Source organism: Rhyacophila brunnea, unplaced genomic scaffold, assembly GCF_057557595.1.
Source record: "Rhyacophila brunnea isolate RB1 unplaced genomic scaffold, BYU_Rbru_1.0 scaffold_10, whole genome shotgun sequence".
Taxonomy (NCBI): domain Eukaryota; kingdom Metazoa; phylum Arthropoda; class Insecta; order Trichoptera; family Rhyacophilidae; genus Rhyacophila; species Rhyacophila brunnea.
Window position 1 is genome coordinate 19,130,422 of NW_028232752.1, and position 18,966 is coordinate 19,149,387.

General features: G+C 34.1%; 4 protein-coding genes across 4 annotated transcripts in view; all 4 read left to right on the forward strand.

The window, feature by feature from the left end:
• LOC147078961 (uncharacterized) overlaps nt 1–18,966 on the forward strand; it is a 799,973-nt gene that overhangs the window by 425,656 nt on the left and 355,351 nt on the right. The window lies entirely within an intron of this gene.
• Nucleotides 1–18,966, forward strand: part of Nrx-IV (neurexin-4) — a 35,789-nt gene that overhangs the window by 962 nt on the left and 15,861 nt on the right. Inside the window, exons 2-7 of the mRNA XM_085951968.1 lie at nt 2,373–2,483; nt 10,465–10,661; nt 13,241–13,382; nt 14,341–14,544; nt 15,852–16,018; nt 17,696–17,872. Coding sequence (XP_085808094.1) covers nt 2,373–2,483; nt 10,465–10,661; nt 13,241–13,382; nt 14,341–14,544; nt 15,852–16,018; nt 17,696–17,872 — 998 coding nt within the window. The remainder of the gene's footprint in view (nt 1–2,372; nt 2,484–10,464; nt 10,662–13,240; nt 13,383–14,340; nt 14,545–15,851; nt 16,019–17,695; nt 17,873–18,966) is intronic.
• LOC147078976 (L-aminoadipate-semialdehyde dehydrogenase-phosphopantetheinyl transferase) lies at nt 5,886–7,592 on the forward strand. The gene has a single exon (XM_085952135.1). It carries the CDS (start codon nt 6,008–6,010, stop codon nt 6,860–6,862), a length of 855 nt encoding a protein of 284 aa, XP_085808261.1. The 5' UTR covers nt 5,886–6,007; the 3' UTR covers nt 6,863–7,592.
• On the forward strand, nt 10,985–12,365 carry LOC147078977 (neurexin-4-like). The gene is made up of 2 exons (XM_085955053.1): nt 10,985–11,000; nt 12,018–12,365. The coding sequence occupies exons 1-2, from the start codon at nt 10,985–10,987 to the stop codon at nt 12,305–12,307; spliced, it is 306 nt and encodes a 101-aa protein (XP_085811179.1). The 3' UTR covers nt 12,308–12,365.

An 18,966-nucleotide genomic window follows, 5' to 3' on the forward strand; every position in this document is an offset into this window, starting at 1 on the left:
ATATTATCGAGAATGTACGAAAATATACAAATTAACTTCGAGCTTCCAAATGTGGCCTCACATAGTGTGTCCTGTCTTGCGTTTGACATAACAACATAAATTTGACGTTTAAATAATGAAGGCTGCCTTACAGACAATAATAATACAAAACAAAAATAATATCCTAGTAAATACAATCAGCAACTCATTATTTGTCTAAATTTTCTTTGTTGTTTTAGTTATAATTTGTTCTTACTAGCAAGTGGGCTTATATTATGAACCAATCAAATCAACACGATTGAGTTGCTTTATTAATTGCTTTTTAAAGTCGACGATTGCTCACGACGTTTGTTGAATCTGGTCGGGCTTGCGAGTTTGCTGGTGTAATAAGCCTTCAGAGTTTACTTATCAGAATTCTTTTATACTAGTTTACCTAGTCTTAGAGCTCTTTCACCCAAGACACTGGAGTGTTTAGACTGGTGATATTCAACCTTTTTTTGAACCTTTTTAGACCCTTTGAACATTTTGAACCACTATCTGACACATTCAGAATGGTAAATAAGAATAAAAAGAAATGTATGAAAATACCATCCGTTAGCAGACTAAAATATTTGCCCTGTACTATTATTTAGTCCCACGATGGCCTCGCGGCTTCAGCGTCGGCCTATAGCGTCATGAGTCCCAAGATCGAATCTTGGGTCTGGCAAGTAGACATATTGTTTTTCAATTTGTGCATGAGTCAGAGTATGGACCTAATAGTTTGAGCAAGTGGCTGACATCCATTTCTCGTAAAAACAAAATCTGTTCATACAAACCTCCACTCTGGAGGCCCGTATGATCTTATTAGGATCGGACATGGTCGGGTATATGTATCCAAAATTATTTCTTCTACAAAGGATGTATGCAATCATATTTGTAAAAATTCTGATATTCATGCCCACTAGTATCAGAAAATTCTAGCACCACAGGCAAAAATTTTATTATCGCCATGGAATCTACTCTCAAAAGTTGTATTATTTGCCTTAATTTGCCACCCACTATAATGTGTAGCCGTTTCAAGAATGCATGATTTACCTACGTGCTCTGGACTCACTGGTGATAGTCAGTAAATGATTATTATAAACATACCACATATGAGGAGTCTAATTCCAATAAGCGATAAGTCCACATTTGGTCAAAATCGAGAAAAAAATACGCACATATTCTTTGTATAATTTTACACAATACGTATCTATAAATTCCAAAACGCGACAAAACCCTATGAAAAAAAATATTTTAAGTCTCGATTTATTACAAAAAGCGCCATGTCCGTGTTTCATATTATTTAAAGCTTGGTTGATTTCGCGCGTATTTAAGTCAACCATCATTGGGAACGTTCAATATTGTAAATGGCGTCTCCCATGCTGTAGCATCTGGTAAACTCATGACATTGCCACGGAAATATGTGCCTTATGGGGAATAAATTAAAAAGTGAGGTACAAGTAGCGCTGCATCCAATTTTATTTTGCCTATATTTATTACATTTAAGAGTTTATCGGCTGAAACAAATTGCCATTTGGTTCTAATTTCGACATAGAATACAACGGAAAAAATAATCTTACGTTAAAACAAATAATTGAAGCTTGAAACATAAAAACGTTGTTTCCTGCAAATATCGAATTGTGGACTTTTTTGTAATTAGACGCCTCATATGCGTGGAGTTCGATAGTTTTGACAAAAAGTATGACATAGTCAAAGCGACGCCGAGCGAGAGAAAACGATGTAATAAGCAACACGTAAAAGCAGTCGGAAACAATATATACGGCTTAATGGATTTGGTAATAAGCAATATTACCTTATATCGAGTGAGACCCTACAGACTCAATTACATCCACAAAAATGTACCGTTTGTTGAGGTTTACATGCTGGTGGGATCATCTGACCTTATTTCTTCAAAAATAAGGCCGGAGCTCGGGTACAGTAGATGTTTTCAACAGGATGGCTACTGCAACCATCGACTTATTGAAGGCACTCAAAATTTGGCGATAAGTTTATTTCGAGAAATGGACACATGTCATTTGGACTCCAAGACACCTTTGGATTATTTCCTATGGTGCTACGTAAAGTCACTGGGTTTTGCTAATATACCTGCAACAATTGACGCTTTGGAAGCTAACATTGTTTGTGTTATTTGTGACATATGGCCAGCAGTGTTTTGTAAAACTGGTCCGAAATTGAACGTCTGTCTTCGTCAAAGACAGCCGCGTATATGCCTGAAATCATTTTCAAATGTATTGATCTTACATGTATTATCTTTACAATTAGTTCTAGTTCTATCGAGCTTAAAAAACACCCTTTACTTTCAATATATTGAACAGCTCATATGATATGAAATGTATTTTAATTTCTTACAGAATATAGTAGATATGACGACTATGAGTGCAATACACCACTGGTGGAGAAGGCAATCTTGACTGCTACTTCGTCTATGCAAGAGAGAGGACCCAAGAATGCCATACTAGAAGGTAAGCTCTTAGCATTCTTTGCCCGCAATATATCACATATTATGTCCAGTTTTTACCAAAGTCAAGTTAATATACAAAAACACCTGCATTATACCTTTACGTTGTAAATTTGTATTTAAGAACATATTATTATCCCATTCAAACACATAATAATGTATGTCCATTTCCCTTTAATTTTTCAATCGATTCAAATTAGATTTCTCAAAACATTTAATATATAATATCTGTGCATTACCCATTGATATTATTATATACATAGTACTTTCAAATGAAAACAATGTTTCCGATGTGATTGTAAACATCCATCCATAACAGTGTCAAGGAGTGGAGGTAGGCTGTGAATATCTGACATCAAAAGTGCATACTAAACTTTGTCTGTCATACTTATTTGTTTTCATTGGACTAAGAATACAATTGTAAGATTCAATTAAATCCTGCCAAAACCAAACCATAATAGATAATTACGTTTTTACCTCTTTTATTGTATTAAATTGTTATACAAACGATAATTAACTGTATTTGTCGTAGTCAGTGTGAATTTGCCATCGGTGATACCGAAAGGTGAAACTCATGTTGCAAAAATGATTCAAATGGAATAGTACAAAACTCAAATCAGTTAGAATAGATAATATTATGGTTTTCTTTAGGCAGTGCTTAATTGAATTTTAAAAACTAACTAACACCACCAGCAAATCGTATTATTAGTCCAATAAAAACAAATAAGTATGACTGACAAAGTTTAGAGTGCACTATTTTTGTCGGATTTCTTCCACCCTTCGCCACTGATCCTTGACCTACCCGACTTGATTATTTTTTTGACTATTCTGACCATGTTATGCATTATCACATCAAAGAAAATAATAGTGAATTATTAAAACTTTGCATTTGGACAATACTAGTTTAACTCAAAAAATATCAAACGGGTCTCAATAGTTGAATAGTATTAATAATAAGACATTTTTAATACTGCTAGTCTTTCGTGTTTGTGTAGATCATCGGTACTCAATACATTTTTCCTTTATTACAAACAAGTAAACAACATTCTGATCTATATTCGCAATACATAATTACAATGGCGTTACTTTTGTGTGACTCATAATGGGTGCCATTCATTTGTTCCGTTATAAAATCCGTGTTGATAATCGGTCCACCTATTCACTTAAATATTTGATATCAGTTTAAGCAGCATGAATTTGTGTATCTTATGGAAATTTAAAAAAAATACAGTAAAGCCCCGTTAATTTGAAATCGACACGACAAAAAACCGAAAGAAAATTCGAACTACGAAATGCAACATTTATGGCAACAGTAAAATTTGGAAAAAAACATTTTTTTTGTAAAATTTTATAAAATTGATATTAATGCTGTTATAAACAATTTGCCGACATTAATAATTCACTCAGGACAATAAATATGTCTATTATAATGGCCATTAGTTAATATATTTATAGAGAATTAGAGACACCCCCGTATATTTCATACCCATTGCAGATTAATCTAAAATTCTCCACTTGATAATAATATATTATGACTACGAATGTTTTCCCCCATTCAATATTTTCATACAGTGGATTTAAAATAATGATTCTCTTCCCTGAATTAATTTAGTGTTCCCATATTATTATTTTGAGTCATAAATAGTCATGCATTATTATATTTATGTGTCTTGCTAAGTTTAGTAGGTATTGCCAACAATAGAAAGTTAAATTAAGTATTCAGTTGTTTTAGGCTTTTTTTATTTCCGCTTGTTTGTTACATGCATGCAATTTTTACTCTTTGTGTTTAAATTCAATTTTTGCTCGGCATAATATTATCACAGGTTCATGTAAATTCCAGTCCTCGGATGATTAAGAGCGTATTTTGAAATTAATTGTTCTTACATGTTAATTTACATGTTTTTATGCTCATACAATATTGGTGTTTTTTATTACTTTATAAGCACCAAATTAAAAAAAATACTTTGAACCCAAGATAAGTTATAATTGAAGGCATCCCAAAAAAGACATGCAAAAATTAAATTTGACAGGAGAGAGGAAAAGAATTTCTGTGATTTATGGTAAGATTTTTAAGAGCGTCAATGATTAAAAATAGAACCATAAATCACTGAAACTATTGTTTTTTATTTGTTTAAGTAAGTGTCTTCTCTCTCCTGTAAAATTTTGGTTGTTGCATATAGACCCCTTTTCTAGGGACACTTTCAATTATTGAATGATAAGATAAATTGGTTAAAACTTTCGTATTAGGTTTTTGGATTGTAACTGTGTTTTTTCCTCCTGTCCTCGAATCTTCGGAATCGCTGCGGAGGTCATTCTCAAGAGATATTGAATTGAAGTGTACTGTTGGATGTATGGATGCGAATGCTGATCAAAGAGTCTTGGGAAAATGGATCTTTTTAGCTGACAACAAACATTGGTCTGAGTAAAAAATGGCGGCAATTGTAATGACCAGAGACACCAGATTGGATATTGAAAACGTTTTGAAATGTAGTCAATCGTCCCTATTATTGTTGTCACGGTTCCGTTGTATTTCAACGGGCCTCATCATTTATCATTTATGGCACTACAACCCTTGGTAGGTCTTGGCCTCCTTCAAAAACTTCCTCCATCCTGGACGATCCAGCGCCGACACTCTCCAATTGTTTTGAATAAGCATTTTTAAATCTCCCGTGGCACAGTCCAGCCATCTCAATTTCGGCCATCCAGGTCTTCTCTTGCCATCGGGGGTTGCATACATATCCCGCCTCGCCGGTATATCCTCCGGCATTCTATGCACGTGGCCGATCCAGCGCAGTCTCTGCATTTTCATATGCCACGTGATCTTTTCGCCCACATAAAGCTTGTACAGCTGCTCAAAATACCTTGACCTCCAAATGCCACCTTCTTGAACAGCCCCAAAGATCCTTCTCAAAACTCTCCTCTCAAAGATATCTATATTTCTCTCATCCAGTTTGTTGAGGGCCCAGCATTCTGATCCATATGTCAATACTGGGCACAGGAGAGTTTTATATAAGGTATGACCACCTTTACTGAGTGCGAAAAATATCCCTTATTATCGTATCTTGGTTTTAAAGTAAATTTTGTGTTTGTGGAGTGTCGGCAATCTCTGACATTGCGTAGTGCTCACTAACATGTATTTCTTCGGATGCCCATGACAGCTTATCATACAAAATCATAGAATCTTGAGAATGGTCATTGTGACGAAGCCTAAACGTCAAGAAAAAAAGGAGGAAGAACACACAGTGATAACTCAAAAATTAACATGAAAATAATATGTTTAAATTTTATTTTAATTTAAAGGGTAAATGATTTGATACTTTCCTAGTGATTAAATTAGCCTGAAATGGGTTTGGGCTTTAATTCATGAAACGCGGCAAACTAACGCAGTTTGTTTGTCTGCAGGTAACCAATGAGCAGTTGGGGACTGGACTTTACAACACTTGCAAGAATCTTAGTCGTTGTGAACAATTTTGTGCTAGAATTAACTTTGGACTGAAAAAAAATTGTGTATTGTTTTTACTAATCGTGATGAGTATCACAAGAATGGCTGACAAATTATCGTATAGGTGGGCATTTAACATTGCAACGTGGCTACCGAGTGAACCTGATATTTTACTCGCCAGCGGATGCATTCAAACTGAAGAAAAAATTAGAATAAACAAGTTTGTGTATCAGCAAGATTTCAAATCGTCACTCATCGGTAGACTTATGATGAGAAAATTTGTCAATGTAACCACAGGTGTACCATACTCTGATATTAATTTTATTAGAGATACAAGAGGTAAACCAATTCTTGGACATAATGATATTGATGTAGATTTTAACGTTTCTCATCAGGGAAACTTCGTAGTCCTCGCTGGGCAAGTAGGAAAGGTTAAAATCGGAGTTGACGTAATGAATACTACGGCTCCGGCAAATAAGAATGTATCTGAATTCTTTAGACTGATGAATAGGCAGTTTTCAGCGGTAGAGTGGAAAAATATATTACGCTACGAATCTCAGTTAGATCAGCTTGCTTCGTTTTATAGACACTGGTGCTTGAAGGAAAGCTATGTGAAAAATATTGGTGTAGGTATTACCGTTGATCTTCAGTCGATCAGTTTTAATGTCAGGAGTGATCCTGTTCCTCTCGGTAAATTTCTCACGGATTCTAATCTGACACTAAGCGGCGTGCCGGTGACTGATTGGATATTCGAGGAAACACTCCTCGATGATTCACACGGTGTCGCTGTTGCGGTTAATCTAAATGGAAATCAGTACGAAGATCCTACGCCTTTTACTTTTCTCACTTATGATCAGCTTATGGCTGAAGCTGTCACTTTCGTGGAACCAGATCTACAGTTTTGTAAAGATTTTTTTAATAAAGAAGTAAAACCGTTTTGAATTGTAGGTAACTATGTATAACGGTGGCGAAGGGTGGAGGTAGGCTATGGAGATCTGACAAATAGTGCACATTAAACTTTGTCAGTCTTACTTATTTGTTTTCATTCAACTAAGAATAGGTGCAATTTGCAGATGGTGTTGATATTTTTTAAATTCAATTAAACCCTGCCTAAAGCAAACCATATTATATTATATTGGATAAAAAATATTCCTCTATTTATAAAATATTTTAAATTATGCCATTAAATTATACATAATCATAGGCAGGGTTTGATCGAAATTTAAAAACCATCTGTAATGTTTATTCTTAGTTCAATAAAACAAATAAGTATGACTGAAAAAGTGTGTAATATTTTATGAGAGTTTAGTTTTCTCAGAATAAATTAATGTAATGGTTAATTTTTTCCGATGGCAAGTCTTTTGAATATTTAGTTAATATTTAGTTCTGTATCAGAAAACAATATTGCAGTCAGTTTATTACCCTATAAAATCAATAACACTATTCCATCATAGCATATTATTAAATGGGGGATATTCACTCCCTAGTAACGGAAACCCAGCCGATCTTTATAACAGTTGAGATTGTTTTTATTGAGCCGTACCATTTGGTGCCACTTTTAAAACAGCCCACCCAATATTTGTCAAGCTGTTAATGTAACCCCCCCATTACTCTGTCATGATTTATCATTTAACTTCCGTCATTTGTGGAGAAATATATTATACATTTGTAAAAATCAGCTTGTGTTTTCTTTTACTAATAATATGTACAAGCATTGTTATTGCGGACAGTAAATTTGTGTATCTTTTTGTTACTTACCACAACCATGAAAGAATAAGACAATTGACAACACGATACGTATTATTATTGGAATATAAAATTATTTAACTTTGACTCTGACTGTCTTAAGAATGTAATATAACAATAATTATTATTGTTTGGATGTGAATTACTAAAACCAAAAGAAAGATATTATTCTCAATTATCCGTGTATGGCGTGAATATATTGATATGTCTAAAAACATCAATTCTCAGCGCAGGCAGCTCTTTGTAAGGTTGGTATTCTGTGGTAAATCAGGAATCACAGAACAGATAATAAATAGAATACCGATAGGCTATATTCAATACGCCGCATCTTGGATGCAGGGTTTTGAATGTGTGAGTGTCCTACGAAAATGAAGCACGCCTTATGCATGTGCAATAGTGTGTCCAACATTAAATGAGCGAGCGTATATGCATAAACCGAGAGCAGTTTTCAGTATTCGACGTAAAACGTATTCTTGACACGTGTGTAAGTTTAACCCGGATTCTTCCTTACTCGAGTCGGTTACCTGCTATCGCCTTACCCGTTATGTATTTCAGTTCCCATTATTTTTGAGTTCCCTGTCAGGAATGTTTTTAAATTTTAATTGAGAATTTACAAGCATTTTACTAAAATTTAAAATCATCCAAAAACATATAATCTGATTTACCACAGAATACCAACTTTACAAAGAGCTGCCCTGAAAATTGATGTTAAGAACATATTCATGCCATATACGGATATAATCATAAATTGAATCATATTTTTGAAATACTAGAAAAAAAGCAAAGGTACATAAAAAATTAAGCCTATTGAGAGTCGAACTTCACGGCACTGGGACAACTGGACACCAAGACAAGTGGGCGACGCACTGTCGAATGACATTTCATGTAAAAATAAAAGAACTTTCTTCAAGTTGGAACTTAAACATATGCACAATTAAATCATTATTTACATAAGCATATTTAAATTCTCACTAAGTATTAAATAATAATATATAACTATTAAATATACATTTTAAAAATACTTATAATTCATGAACGTCTATTTCGTTTGATTGCGTAGTGCCAAGTTGTCCCGTGCCGTATCGTCCTAGACCCAACCTCATCTTTACACTGTGCTCTGCTTAACATTGTAAAATCTTGTGTCTTTCAATATTTCCGACGATGGCCGATCAGCTGTTGCATCGGCTTATAGTATCGTGGGTCCCAGGTTCGAATCCTGGGTCTGGCCAATATAAATATTGTTTTTCAATTTGTGTTTGGAGTCAAGAGTATGGACCTAATGGGTTGAGCCACTTGGCTAACATCCATTTCTCGTAAAAAACAAAAATCTGTTAATACAAAACCTCCACTCTGTGGCAGCCTAAAGGATTTTGTTAGGATCGGACATAGTTTCACACACACATAATTTTTTTTTTAACAGTTGCTCATGAATATAAAAATTTCATGAATAAATTTGGCTTAGTCGTCTAGCACCGTTTAGAAATCATATTAGTAATTAATTAGGTACCTCGATTTAATAACAAAGCCGACTGCTTTGAATTGGTGAAGACCGTAATTCCTCAAGAGCGCGTTTATAAGTCGCATGAATCACAGTCAGGTCAGTAGCTCAGGGGTAGAGCATTCAATCGGACAGTCAAAAGATATGAAGGTATTCAACTCTCAGTTGGTCTAGGATCTTTTCGTATGTTTTTTCAAAATTATCTATTTTCGATAAGACTAGTCTTATATAGTATTTTGTTTGTAACAAAATCAGGAAATAATTTTAGATTGGCATTGTTCCAAATATTTGATTTTTCAGGAATGCGCGGTAAAAGCTAATTTATTATTATTTAACTAGCAGATCGCTTACGACTTTTTCTGCGTGAAATACTGAATGAAAGAATAGATAAGATAATACAATGAAAAATAGACCGATGTGTATTATTAATTGGTCGATTTCTAGGCGTGTGCTTTGTTGCGAGTGCGTAATTTTTGAGAAGTTTATTTTGAGATAATTCAAGTTTACAATTAAGTTAGTACCGAGAATGTACTTAATAGGCTGTGCGTGTTTCATCGGTCCAGTAGTTTTTGAGTTAAACCAAACAAACAGACAAACAGATAGTTCTATTTTTACTATTAAATAAATTGGATATCTCGTAAAATACACTCGCGATAAGTGATTTATTACATGGAGCGTATTATTCCATAGTTGAGTATTTGGAATTGTGCCACGTTAACAGAGTACGATAATTATATTAGTCACAAAGACTGTCAGTTAGACAGAGGCAAATGATTATAATAAACAATTAGAACAACAATACATACTTTAACAGTCATATATGTATCATAATATAACTGCAGTATATAGTAATGCTTGGCAAATTGTTCTATTATATTTGACTTACTACGAACATTCCAAAATAAACTGAAACTTAAATTTATTGAAAATATTAATTTTGTATAGATTTTTCTTAATTCTCCAATTTATTAATTTAATCTCCATTTTTTTATGGTATCTTAAGGTCTCACTAGTTTTTCCACGTTGAAATTTCATTACTTACAGATGAAATAATAAATCGATTCGTGCTATTCGTCGCAGTTGTCTTGTAGGTACATATTATATTTTCAAAATTCTTGTTTTTAATTGTTTCTTTGCGAATCTCCCAAGGTAAATTTTAAACTTTCGCTCAATATTGAGTCTTCACCGCTGTATAATACACAATAAAACTGGATTATTATGAAATAAATTAAGAAGACCTGTCACACATCTAAAAGTACATATTCTAATTGTAAAATTGTCCTGATCGCAAAATGTAAGGAGGCAACGCGTGGACGGCTTCGTCCAATGATTTCGACCAACAACTGATCTTAGACCTGGGCTCCGTGATGAACATAACCCGGATAGCCATCCAGGGTCGGCCGCATTCCTCAGAATTTGTTAGGGAGTTCGGCGTAAGCTACGGCTACAATGGTCTCGATTACGCCGATTACAAGGAGGCCGGTGGAAGCATAAAGGTAATTGAGAAACAATCGGAGTTGGACATTGATGGGCTTTCGGAGTTTCGCTTGCTGGTCTTCCATTCCTATACCTTCAACTAAACTAACAGCCATTTCAGAACTCTGAAACAATATTTGGGTGACTGAGGACTTTTGACATTTAATCGGCTACCATGAGGAGCATAATTAATTGTATTACTGCAATATACATACGAAACATTTGTATACTGTAGTAAAATATTTTCTGGTATTTGGTGGTTGTTTAAAAGTAATTCGTGTATATTTTAAATCATATTTATTTTAAGTACAGTTTATAAAAATGATTTGAAAAACATTTTGTAATGTTTTTCACCAAAGGTTGCTATCAAATAAGTTCTCGGAAGTAAATGATTTGCACTTGTAATCAATTATTTTGGCAATGTTTTCATGATTTTACGTTTTAAATAATCGCTTGATTTGTACGTTGCTTATTTATTTTGCATCGCTCAAAATTACTACTGCTTTCATTAAAAAATATGCTTGTTTTTTTTTAATTATTGTAGTTTTCTTTGCTTAACCTTTTCTATGCCTCAGGATATTACTATGGCAGTATCTGACAGGCCGCAGATTTTTAACGACACACATTGAATGTAGAGCGAAGCTGTTATTACAATCGATGTAATAAAGATAATTTGTGGCTCAGTATTTCATAATTATTCAAACAGATGTCAGTGTTTGTTTATTTTTTTTAGATTATGCAAATCAATCGACAGTGGCTAGTAATTTAAGTTTAAAGTCGGAGGAGATAACTCATTCAAATTTATATGTGCGGCCTGTCGATCACGGCCTCATAGAATGAGATAACTCGCTGAAGGCATAGAACCGGTTAATGAAATTCTTTGCATTTCGTAATGAATCATTCTCTATTCTATTGTATTGTCTCTTGAAGAACTCACAGCGCTAAGCATGTATGTAGATTTTTGTGGATTTGTTTATATACATTTTACCATAGCAGTATAAAAATTAACTCATGTATACTTGGTAATTCGTGTATACATAGTAATTTAAGTATTATGTAAAAAAAAGTAACTCATGTATACATACACGGTAATTCATGTATACTGATTTTATCTTATATTATTGTAAGTTGGATCAACAGATTGTTGCATTTTGAATTGTACCTATATTCTTTTGGCGAGTGTTCTATAATATGACAGTCATACTGTTGGGAAAGCTGTTTCTTGCCTTTTGTGAATAATGAATAAAATTAATAGAAACATATTAGGTTTTGACGGTGTAGCTGTAATATATTGGAGTATGACAATTTGGTGATTGGCATGTTGATATGACTAATAATAAAAATACTAACACGGGCTGGCTATGGCTATGGGTTAGGGTCTGGTGCATGGAGTCCTCTGTCGAGCACGCTGGACCAAACATTGACCATCGACCTGCGGGCGCGTCGGGAACTGAGGGCGGTCGCCACCCGAGGCAGGAGGTCCCCTCCCGAGCATGTCTCGGAGTTCATGCTTCAGTACTCTGACGACGGGGAGGGCTGGAGGACTTACACCACGCAAGTGGGGGAGGAGGAGGTAACAGTCCTCACTAATCTTTGTTCAACCGGAAAGATTGATGTGGAAGTCAACTACATCTCGTCATCATTCTTTTTATCAATTCTTGAATAATTCAAGCGATCATAGATTAAATAAAGGAATGATAAAATAATCATAGAATTAAATAGTACTTGCAGTGAAATTGTCTATGAACATATTATTATTAGCTAATCTTTTGTCTTGGAATAGAAATGATACATGGGAATCTATCTAAATTTTCTAGCACGTTTTTCAGGAATTTCTTTCAACACTAAAACACTTAGTTTCTTTTGGAGGCTTGCTTGCTATGAAAAATAACATATTTCTTAACAAAATTCTAACTTGCTTAAAAGAGATTGAATTGAATGTAGCATAATTCTAAAATTAACACTTAGTTTTTACTAAATACGAGGTCCATCAATTGCATCACACAATTTTCAGTTTTTTTAAAATGATTATGGATCATTTGAGATCAAGACTTCATTTAACAGAAAACAGTTATGTTAAATTTACAATCGCATATTGAGCTTTGAAGTCGATTGAATCAACTTGGTCACATGTGCACTTGCATTTGTTCAATTCTCAGCACCTAATTTATGAAATATGTCACAATTAATTAAAAACAGTATTCTAAGAAAATTCTCTGTTCAAAAACAATTCAATCAATGAACTGTTTTTATATTGTTGACATCGGAGTTGGGATCGATTTTTTGTTTAACAAATCCACAACTCTGTTTTTAAATCTTATGATAATTAAGTGACCAAAGTGTTTGATAATATTGACATGTAAAATATTATGCTAATTTAACTTGTGACTAAAGAATGGTCGTTTAGAATCAACCTTTCAAAAAATTTGAATTAAGACAGTTTTGCAATTAAGCATTATTGTATGTGCCTTTTTATCATCACCAACACTTTCATGTTTGGTCTTTGATGTCACACACTTGTGGTCAGTTTTCTTATGTGTAAAAAGTATATCTGTTTTTGTGTGTGTTTTACATTTACATTTTGATTTTCTGTGGTCAGATGTTCAAGGGAAACACGGATGGTGACCATATCCGTAGGAATGATTTTGAAGTGCCTATAATTGCTCAATGGGTTCGAATCAACCCCACCCGGTGGAGAGACAGAATATCATTGCGGGTTGAGATCTACGGATGCGACTATGGTGAGTCAGAGAAATATATTGTGATATGAGGCGTCTAATTCCAAAAAGCGATGTCCACATTTGGTCAAAATCGAGAAAAAAATACGCACGTATTCTTTGTATAATTTTACACAATATGTATTGATCTATAAATTCCAAAACGCGACATAACCCTACGAAAAAAAATATTTTAAGTTTCGATTTATTACAAAAAGCGCTAAGTCCGTGTTTCATATTATTTAAAACTTGGTTGATTTCGCGCGTGTTTAAGTCAACCAATAAGGGAACGTTCAATATTGAAAAGGGCGTCTCCCATGCTGTAGCATCTGGTAAACTTATGACAGTGCCACGGAAATATGTGCCTTATGCGGGATAAATTAAAAAGTGAAGTACAAGTAACGCTAAGTCCAATTTTATTTTGCCTATATTTATTACGTTTAAGAGTTTATCGGCTGAAACAAATTGCCATTTGGTTCTAATTTCGACATAGACAACGGGAAAAAAAATCTCACGTTAAAACAAATAATTGAAGCTAGAAACATAAAAACGTTGTTTCCCGATAATATTGAATTGTGGACTTGTCGCTTTTTGTAATTAGACGCCTCATATCGATGGTGCAGATCACAAACCTTCTATGTCAATTTTTATGATTTAGACTTTATGATATCAAAAAAATCAACAAAAATTTAACGGATCTGTTGAACTTTACCTCCTATGTCAAAGAGAAATATAGCCGAGTTTATTGATCTTTTCATTAAAACTCCTATGTCATATTCATCGTATTATGCTGCAAATAAATCAGTTTTAACCTTCCCCTGCAAAATCGTATTTTTTGACTAAGAAGGTTTGTGATCTGCACCATCGATATATCATATTTATCAATTGGACATCCAATTTTTGAAGTGCTCAATCTGTTAATTTAAAATTCTCTAAGAATGATCTGTTAGTAATGCAAGGATTTCAAATATCTAATTTCCAGTCGCCGATACTCTTTACATGAACGGATCATCGTTGGTCCAATGGGATCTGACCCGTGAACCGATATCAGCATCCCGGGAGTCACTCCGGCTGCGTTTCAAGACATCTGTGGCGTCCGGCGCATTACTCTACTCGCGAGGATCTCAGGGAGACTTCATCGCCCTTCAGCTGCGCGATAATCGATTGCTGCTCAATATGGATTTAGGTAATAATTGTCCTTTAGATTAGTGATTGTATGTAAAAGCTTAATATGTTGCATATGCAGGTGAGGGTACTATGAAGTCATAAAGTCAGTTATGTAATCTTTTATTCTAAAATATTCACCAGAAGAAGGATTTTAAATATACATAGTATTTGCTTTGATAAACATGTTGTTAAATAATTTGAAATGTAAATAGTGAAATCAAAGCACCTAACCAAAGAATTTGGTCTATAAATAGAAGGAGTCTTATATGTTATTTCTGTTTTGACATTTAAAATTATTTTGCAAGCGCATGAAGCATGTTTAAGTTGTTAAATTCCACAAATATTAAGATTATACGTTGATTGGTGACGTGTAAATTGTACATATTACATTTCACCATAGCACTGTTCGCCGTGAGCTTTCTTATCGGAAAGAGATGACCGTATACTATATGGTCATCTCTATACCACCGAGGTGAAAAAATTACACATTCATGGAGCATTTTCATAGCCGATTTTGGCAAAATTCATGAATTCAAGAATCAAAACCTAACCTAACAAATAATCCAGTACATCGGCTATTTTCAAAATTTGTTTGCCTCTGGCTTCCTGTAAACCGACAAGAACCGTGTTTTATTTAGACATGATTTTATCCGTACTATACGACCCAAAGAGGTTGGACAGTCTATAATATACGACCATATATTTCCGATACAACATTTCACGGTGAAGTGTGATATGGCGAACTGCATACGTACAAGTTTCCGGACACGACATTGATTATACCACATATTTTTATATTGGTGATGCATTTTATTGACTTTGCAGCTAAAGCTAACTTTGACCCAATTTTCCAAGCTAAATGTTGTTACTTGGATCTAAGCCAACCGCAGCACGACTATGAAATCTGACGTAAACTGTATCTCAACTCCGAAACCCATGTAATAAAAAATAGTCCTGTAAAATTACAATAATTATGTCACATCGGTCTAATATCCAAGTGAATAATAAACGAATCAGTTTCAGTATCATTACGATGTAAGTATGTATAAATATACATACGATTACGGCTTTCATTTCTTCGATACCCAGATCTAAACTTATTTTATTTCGTTTGACCTATGGTTACTAGATGAAAATTTGTTTTTTGTATGATTCACAGAAAGTAGAATCATATTTTGTTTTATTCATTAGACATTTCCTCTTGAAATGCTGCAATTGTGTGTTTCTAAGTAGTTACGGTCGATTTGACTGACGGATAAATATAATTTTGAAATATTCAAATCACATCATTTATTTGTTATGTTTATATATAATATTTCTTTGCAGGATCTGGTTTGATGACTTCCATGTCAGTGGGGTCACTGCTGGACGACAACATCTGGCACGACATTGTAATCTCCAGGAATCGCCGAGACGTTGTCTTCTCCTGCGATCGAGTCATGATCCGTTCCCGCCTCAAAGGGGAATTCAGCCGGCTCAACCTCAACAGAGCTGTAAGTTGTTATTTGGATAGTAAGGTGCTAATCTTAGCAGCGATTAGTCAAATCATTACATCTTAGGTTTGAGGTGGGTAATAAATTTTTCGACGTATCGACGACAGTAAAATTTGCCACACTATGTGAAAATTGAGAAATTATGGACTTCAATATTGCTGTTTAAAGTAATAGTTTTAGTAAAACAGGAATATATAAGAATTCTCCTAACAAAACAGCTCTGCAAAGTCATGCTTAAATATGTGTTATTAAAAACTATACAGACAATAAAAATAAAGCTGTTATTAGCGTAACAATCGATTATAATTTTTTATTGTAAAATAAATTAGGTATGATTGTATAATATTTTATGAGGTTGTCAACTTTTTCTCTGACTGTATATAGAGTTTGATCCTCAAAGTCAGGTCTAGATTAAGATCTAGAGGATTACGTCTAGATCTCCCGGTACACACAGATTACAGGTAAGCATAACGGCTTCCTGCTGTCAATTATGTGTGCTGTATAGATAGCAGCAAGTAGTCTTAAGTACCTATGTTTTATGTGTCTGCTTGTGGTCCATGTTGCCTCTAAAATTCAAGCTAGAGATGAAAGAAAGTGTCTAGAAAGGGAGTATTGGATTGCAGTACATATTGTGTCAGTGACTCAATTAGAAAGTGAAATGCTTCCAATAATATTCAGAAAATCTCTAGTTACGATCAGCACACGCTGTGAGAAATGAATGTTATACTGTGGAAGTTGTAAAATTCAAGTTCACCTCTTGTGACGACTGGCAAAACTGTTGCTTATCATAGCGTTACATTTATTAAATTGTTCGTGATTAATACCCCGTTTACATGTGCATGGATTTACTGCTGACGTGGCCATAACAAGAAAATGCATGTGTAAACGTGTATTGTCATGCATGTTGCAATATTGTATGCATGAATCAAAAATGTTCGGAAGCTTCTGAATTTTCATGCGACATTTGGGATTTTTTTGATTTGCGCCTGCGCAGCAGAACGATAGTGGCGAACCTGCCGGCAAAAAAACAAACTACACCGTGGAGAGATTCATTTTGAGGTTAACCGATTTTTACGACCTGTCAAATAGTACCATAAAATGACAACATTGCGTCTCGCTTACTCTTGAAGAATGAGATTGGAGAGACAGTCTGCACTTGTGTAAACAGTTTTTGTCACGATAGTTTAAAATACACACTATTGCTGCCAGTAAATCCATGCATGTTTACAGGCGCTATAACTTTATAGCACCTGTACATGTGCATGGAATTACTGTCGGCAATCGTGCTTATTTTAAACTATCATGACAATAACTCTTTACATGTAAAAGTGCTGACTGTCTCTCCAATCTCATTCTTCAAGAGTAAGCGAGACGCGAGGTTGTTATTGTATACTACTATCTGACAAGTCAAAAAATCGGTTAAGCTCAAAATGAGTAGTTTGTTTTTTTTTCGGATCGAAAATAATCTTGTACGTAATAAATCATCACAGTTCGGAAGCTTCCAAACTTGTTTGATTTATGCACGCAATCTTGCCAACTGCAGGATAATACATGTTTCCCCATACATTTCCTTACTGTGCACAGTACATCCATGCACGTGTAAACGGGGTGTTACAAAAAATATTTTTTTCTCTATACATAAATTGTGATAATTGAATGTTTTTATATTATTTTCAGTTTTACATTGGCGGTGTTCCAAACAAACAAGAGGGTCTTGTAGTAATGCAGAACTTCACAGGGTGTATAGAAAATCTGTATTTGAATTCGAGTAACATCATTCGTGAGATAAAGGAGGCATACGATAACAACGAAGCTCTGCGGTACACTAAAGTGAACACTCTGTACAGTTGTCCGGTAAGAAAATATTTGTAAATTGTTTAATGAACTCACTTTTTCACGTGTCTGTTGTTGGCAGAAATATAATGTAATATCTGTGTGTAAAAAGGAGATAAGTCTTAAAAATTACTCGAATATATAAAATTATCCATACTGGATAAATGTGCAAATCACATCTAAATTACTAAATTTCACACGGAAGCATTCAATGTTGTCTCTTGAAAAGTAGTGATTTTGGATTTATTTTATATATTATGAATTAAAATTTATTATTTAATTTTGCTCTTTGCTGTGGAAGACCACAGTGAATATTTAATTTATATTTGGCTATTGTGTGGTGATATTTTCACATGGCTCTATAATGGCAACACTCACTGATGTAACCAAAGATGTTGAAGATGATCTTCTCTAAATACCTGCTCGCAGTCTGCAATATAACAGTGAAGTTAAAAATGATTGAATTAGCTGCTATATCATGGTCATTTTACATCATAGATTCATTTGCAATATTACACAGTTATTGTCTGCGTCTGTCGAAAACCACCAGCATTTCCAATACAATAAAATTTTAGATTAACTCAAATCAATCTATTCTGTTAATAATTAATTGTACAGATATATAATATGACCAAGGTAAATCCTGAAATTTGAATTTATTAACTGAAAACTTTGTTTTTCTCTAACTTTTGTTCCTTCTTCCTCACTATCTTCACTTCCATTCTCATTTTCCAAGATCATAGCTTCATCTGCTATTTCACTTTCAGTTATGATGTGAATGATACCCAGGCTCACTTTCATCTACTCTAACCATTGCAAACATATTGAATGGAGTAATAAATGCATCCATTCATTTGTGTAAAGAAATTAAACTGCTGTGCAGCTGTATGAATTAGCGGCCAGCGTTGCAAACGTCAGTGCTCTACGTTCAGTCTACATTATGATTGGAATTGCGAGAGATATGATGTGATTATCATGCGCACAATATTGTTTACAAACAGTGACACTTGGATTTAAACATATGTAACATTAACACAATGTTTTTAACAATATTCACATTTGACCGGATATTTTGTCTCTTATATCCGAAGTCTGTTATATCAAGGTTCTACTGT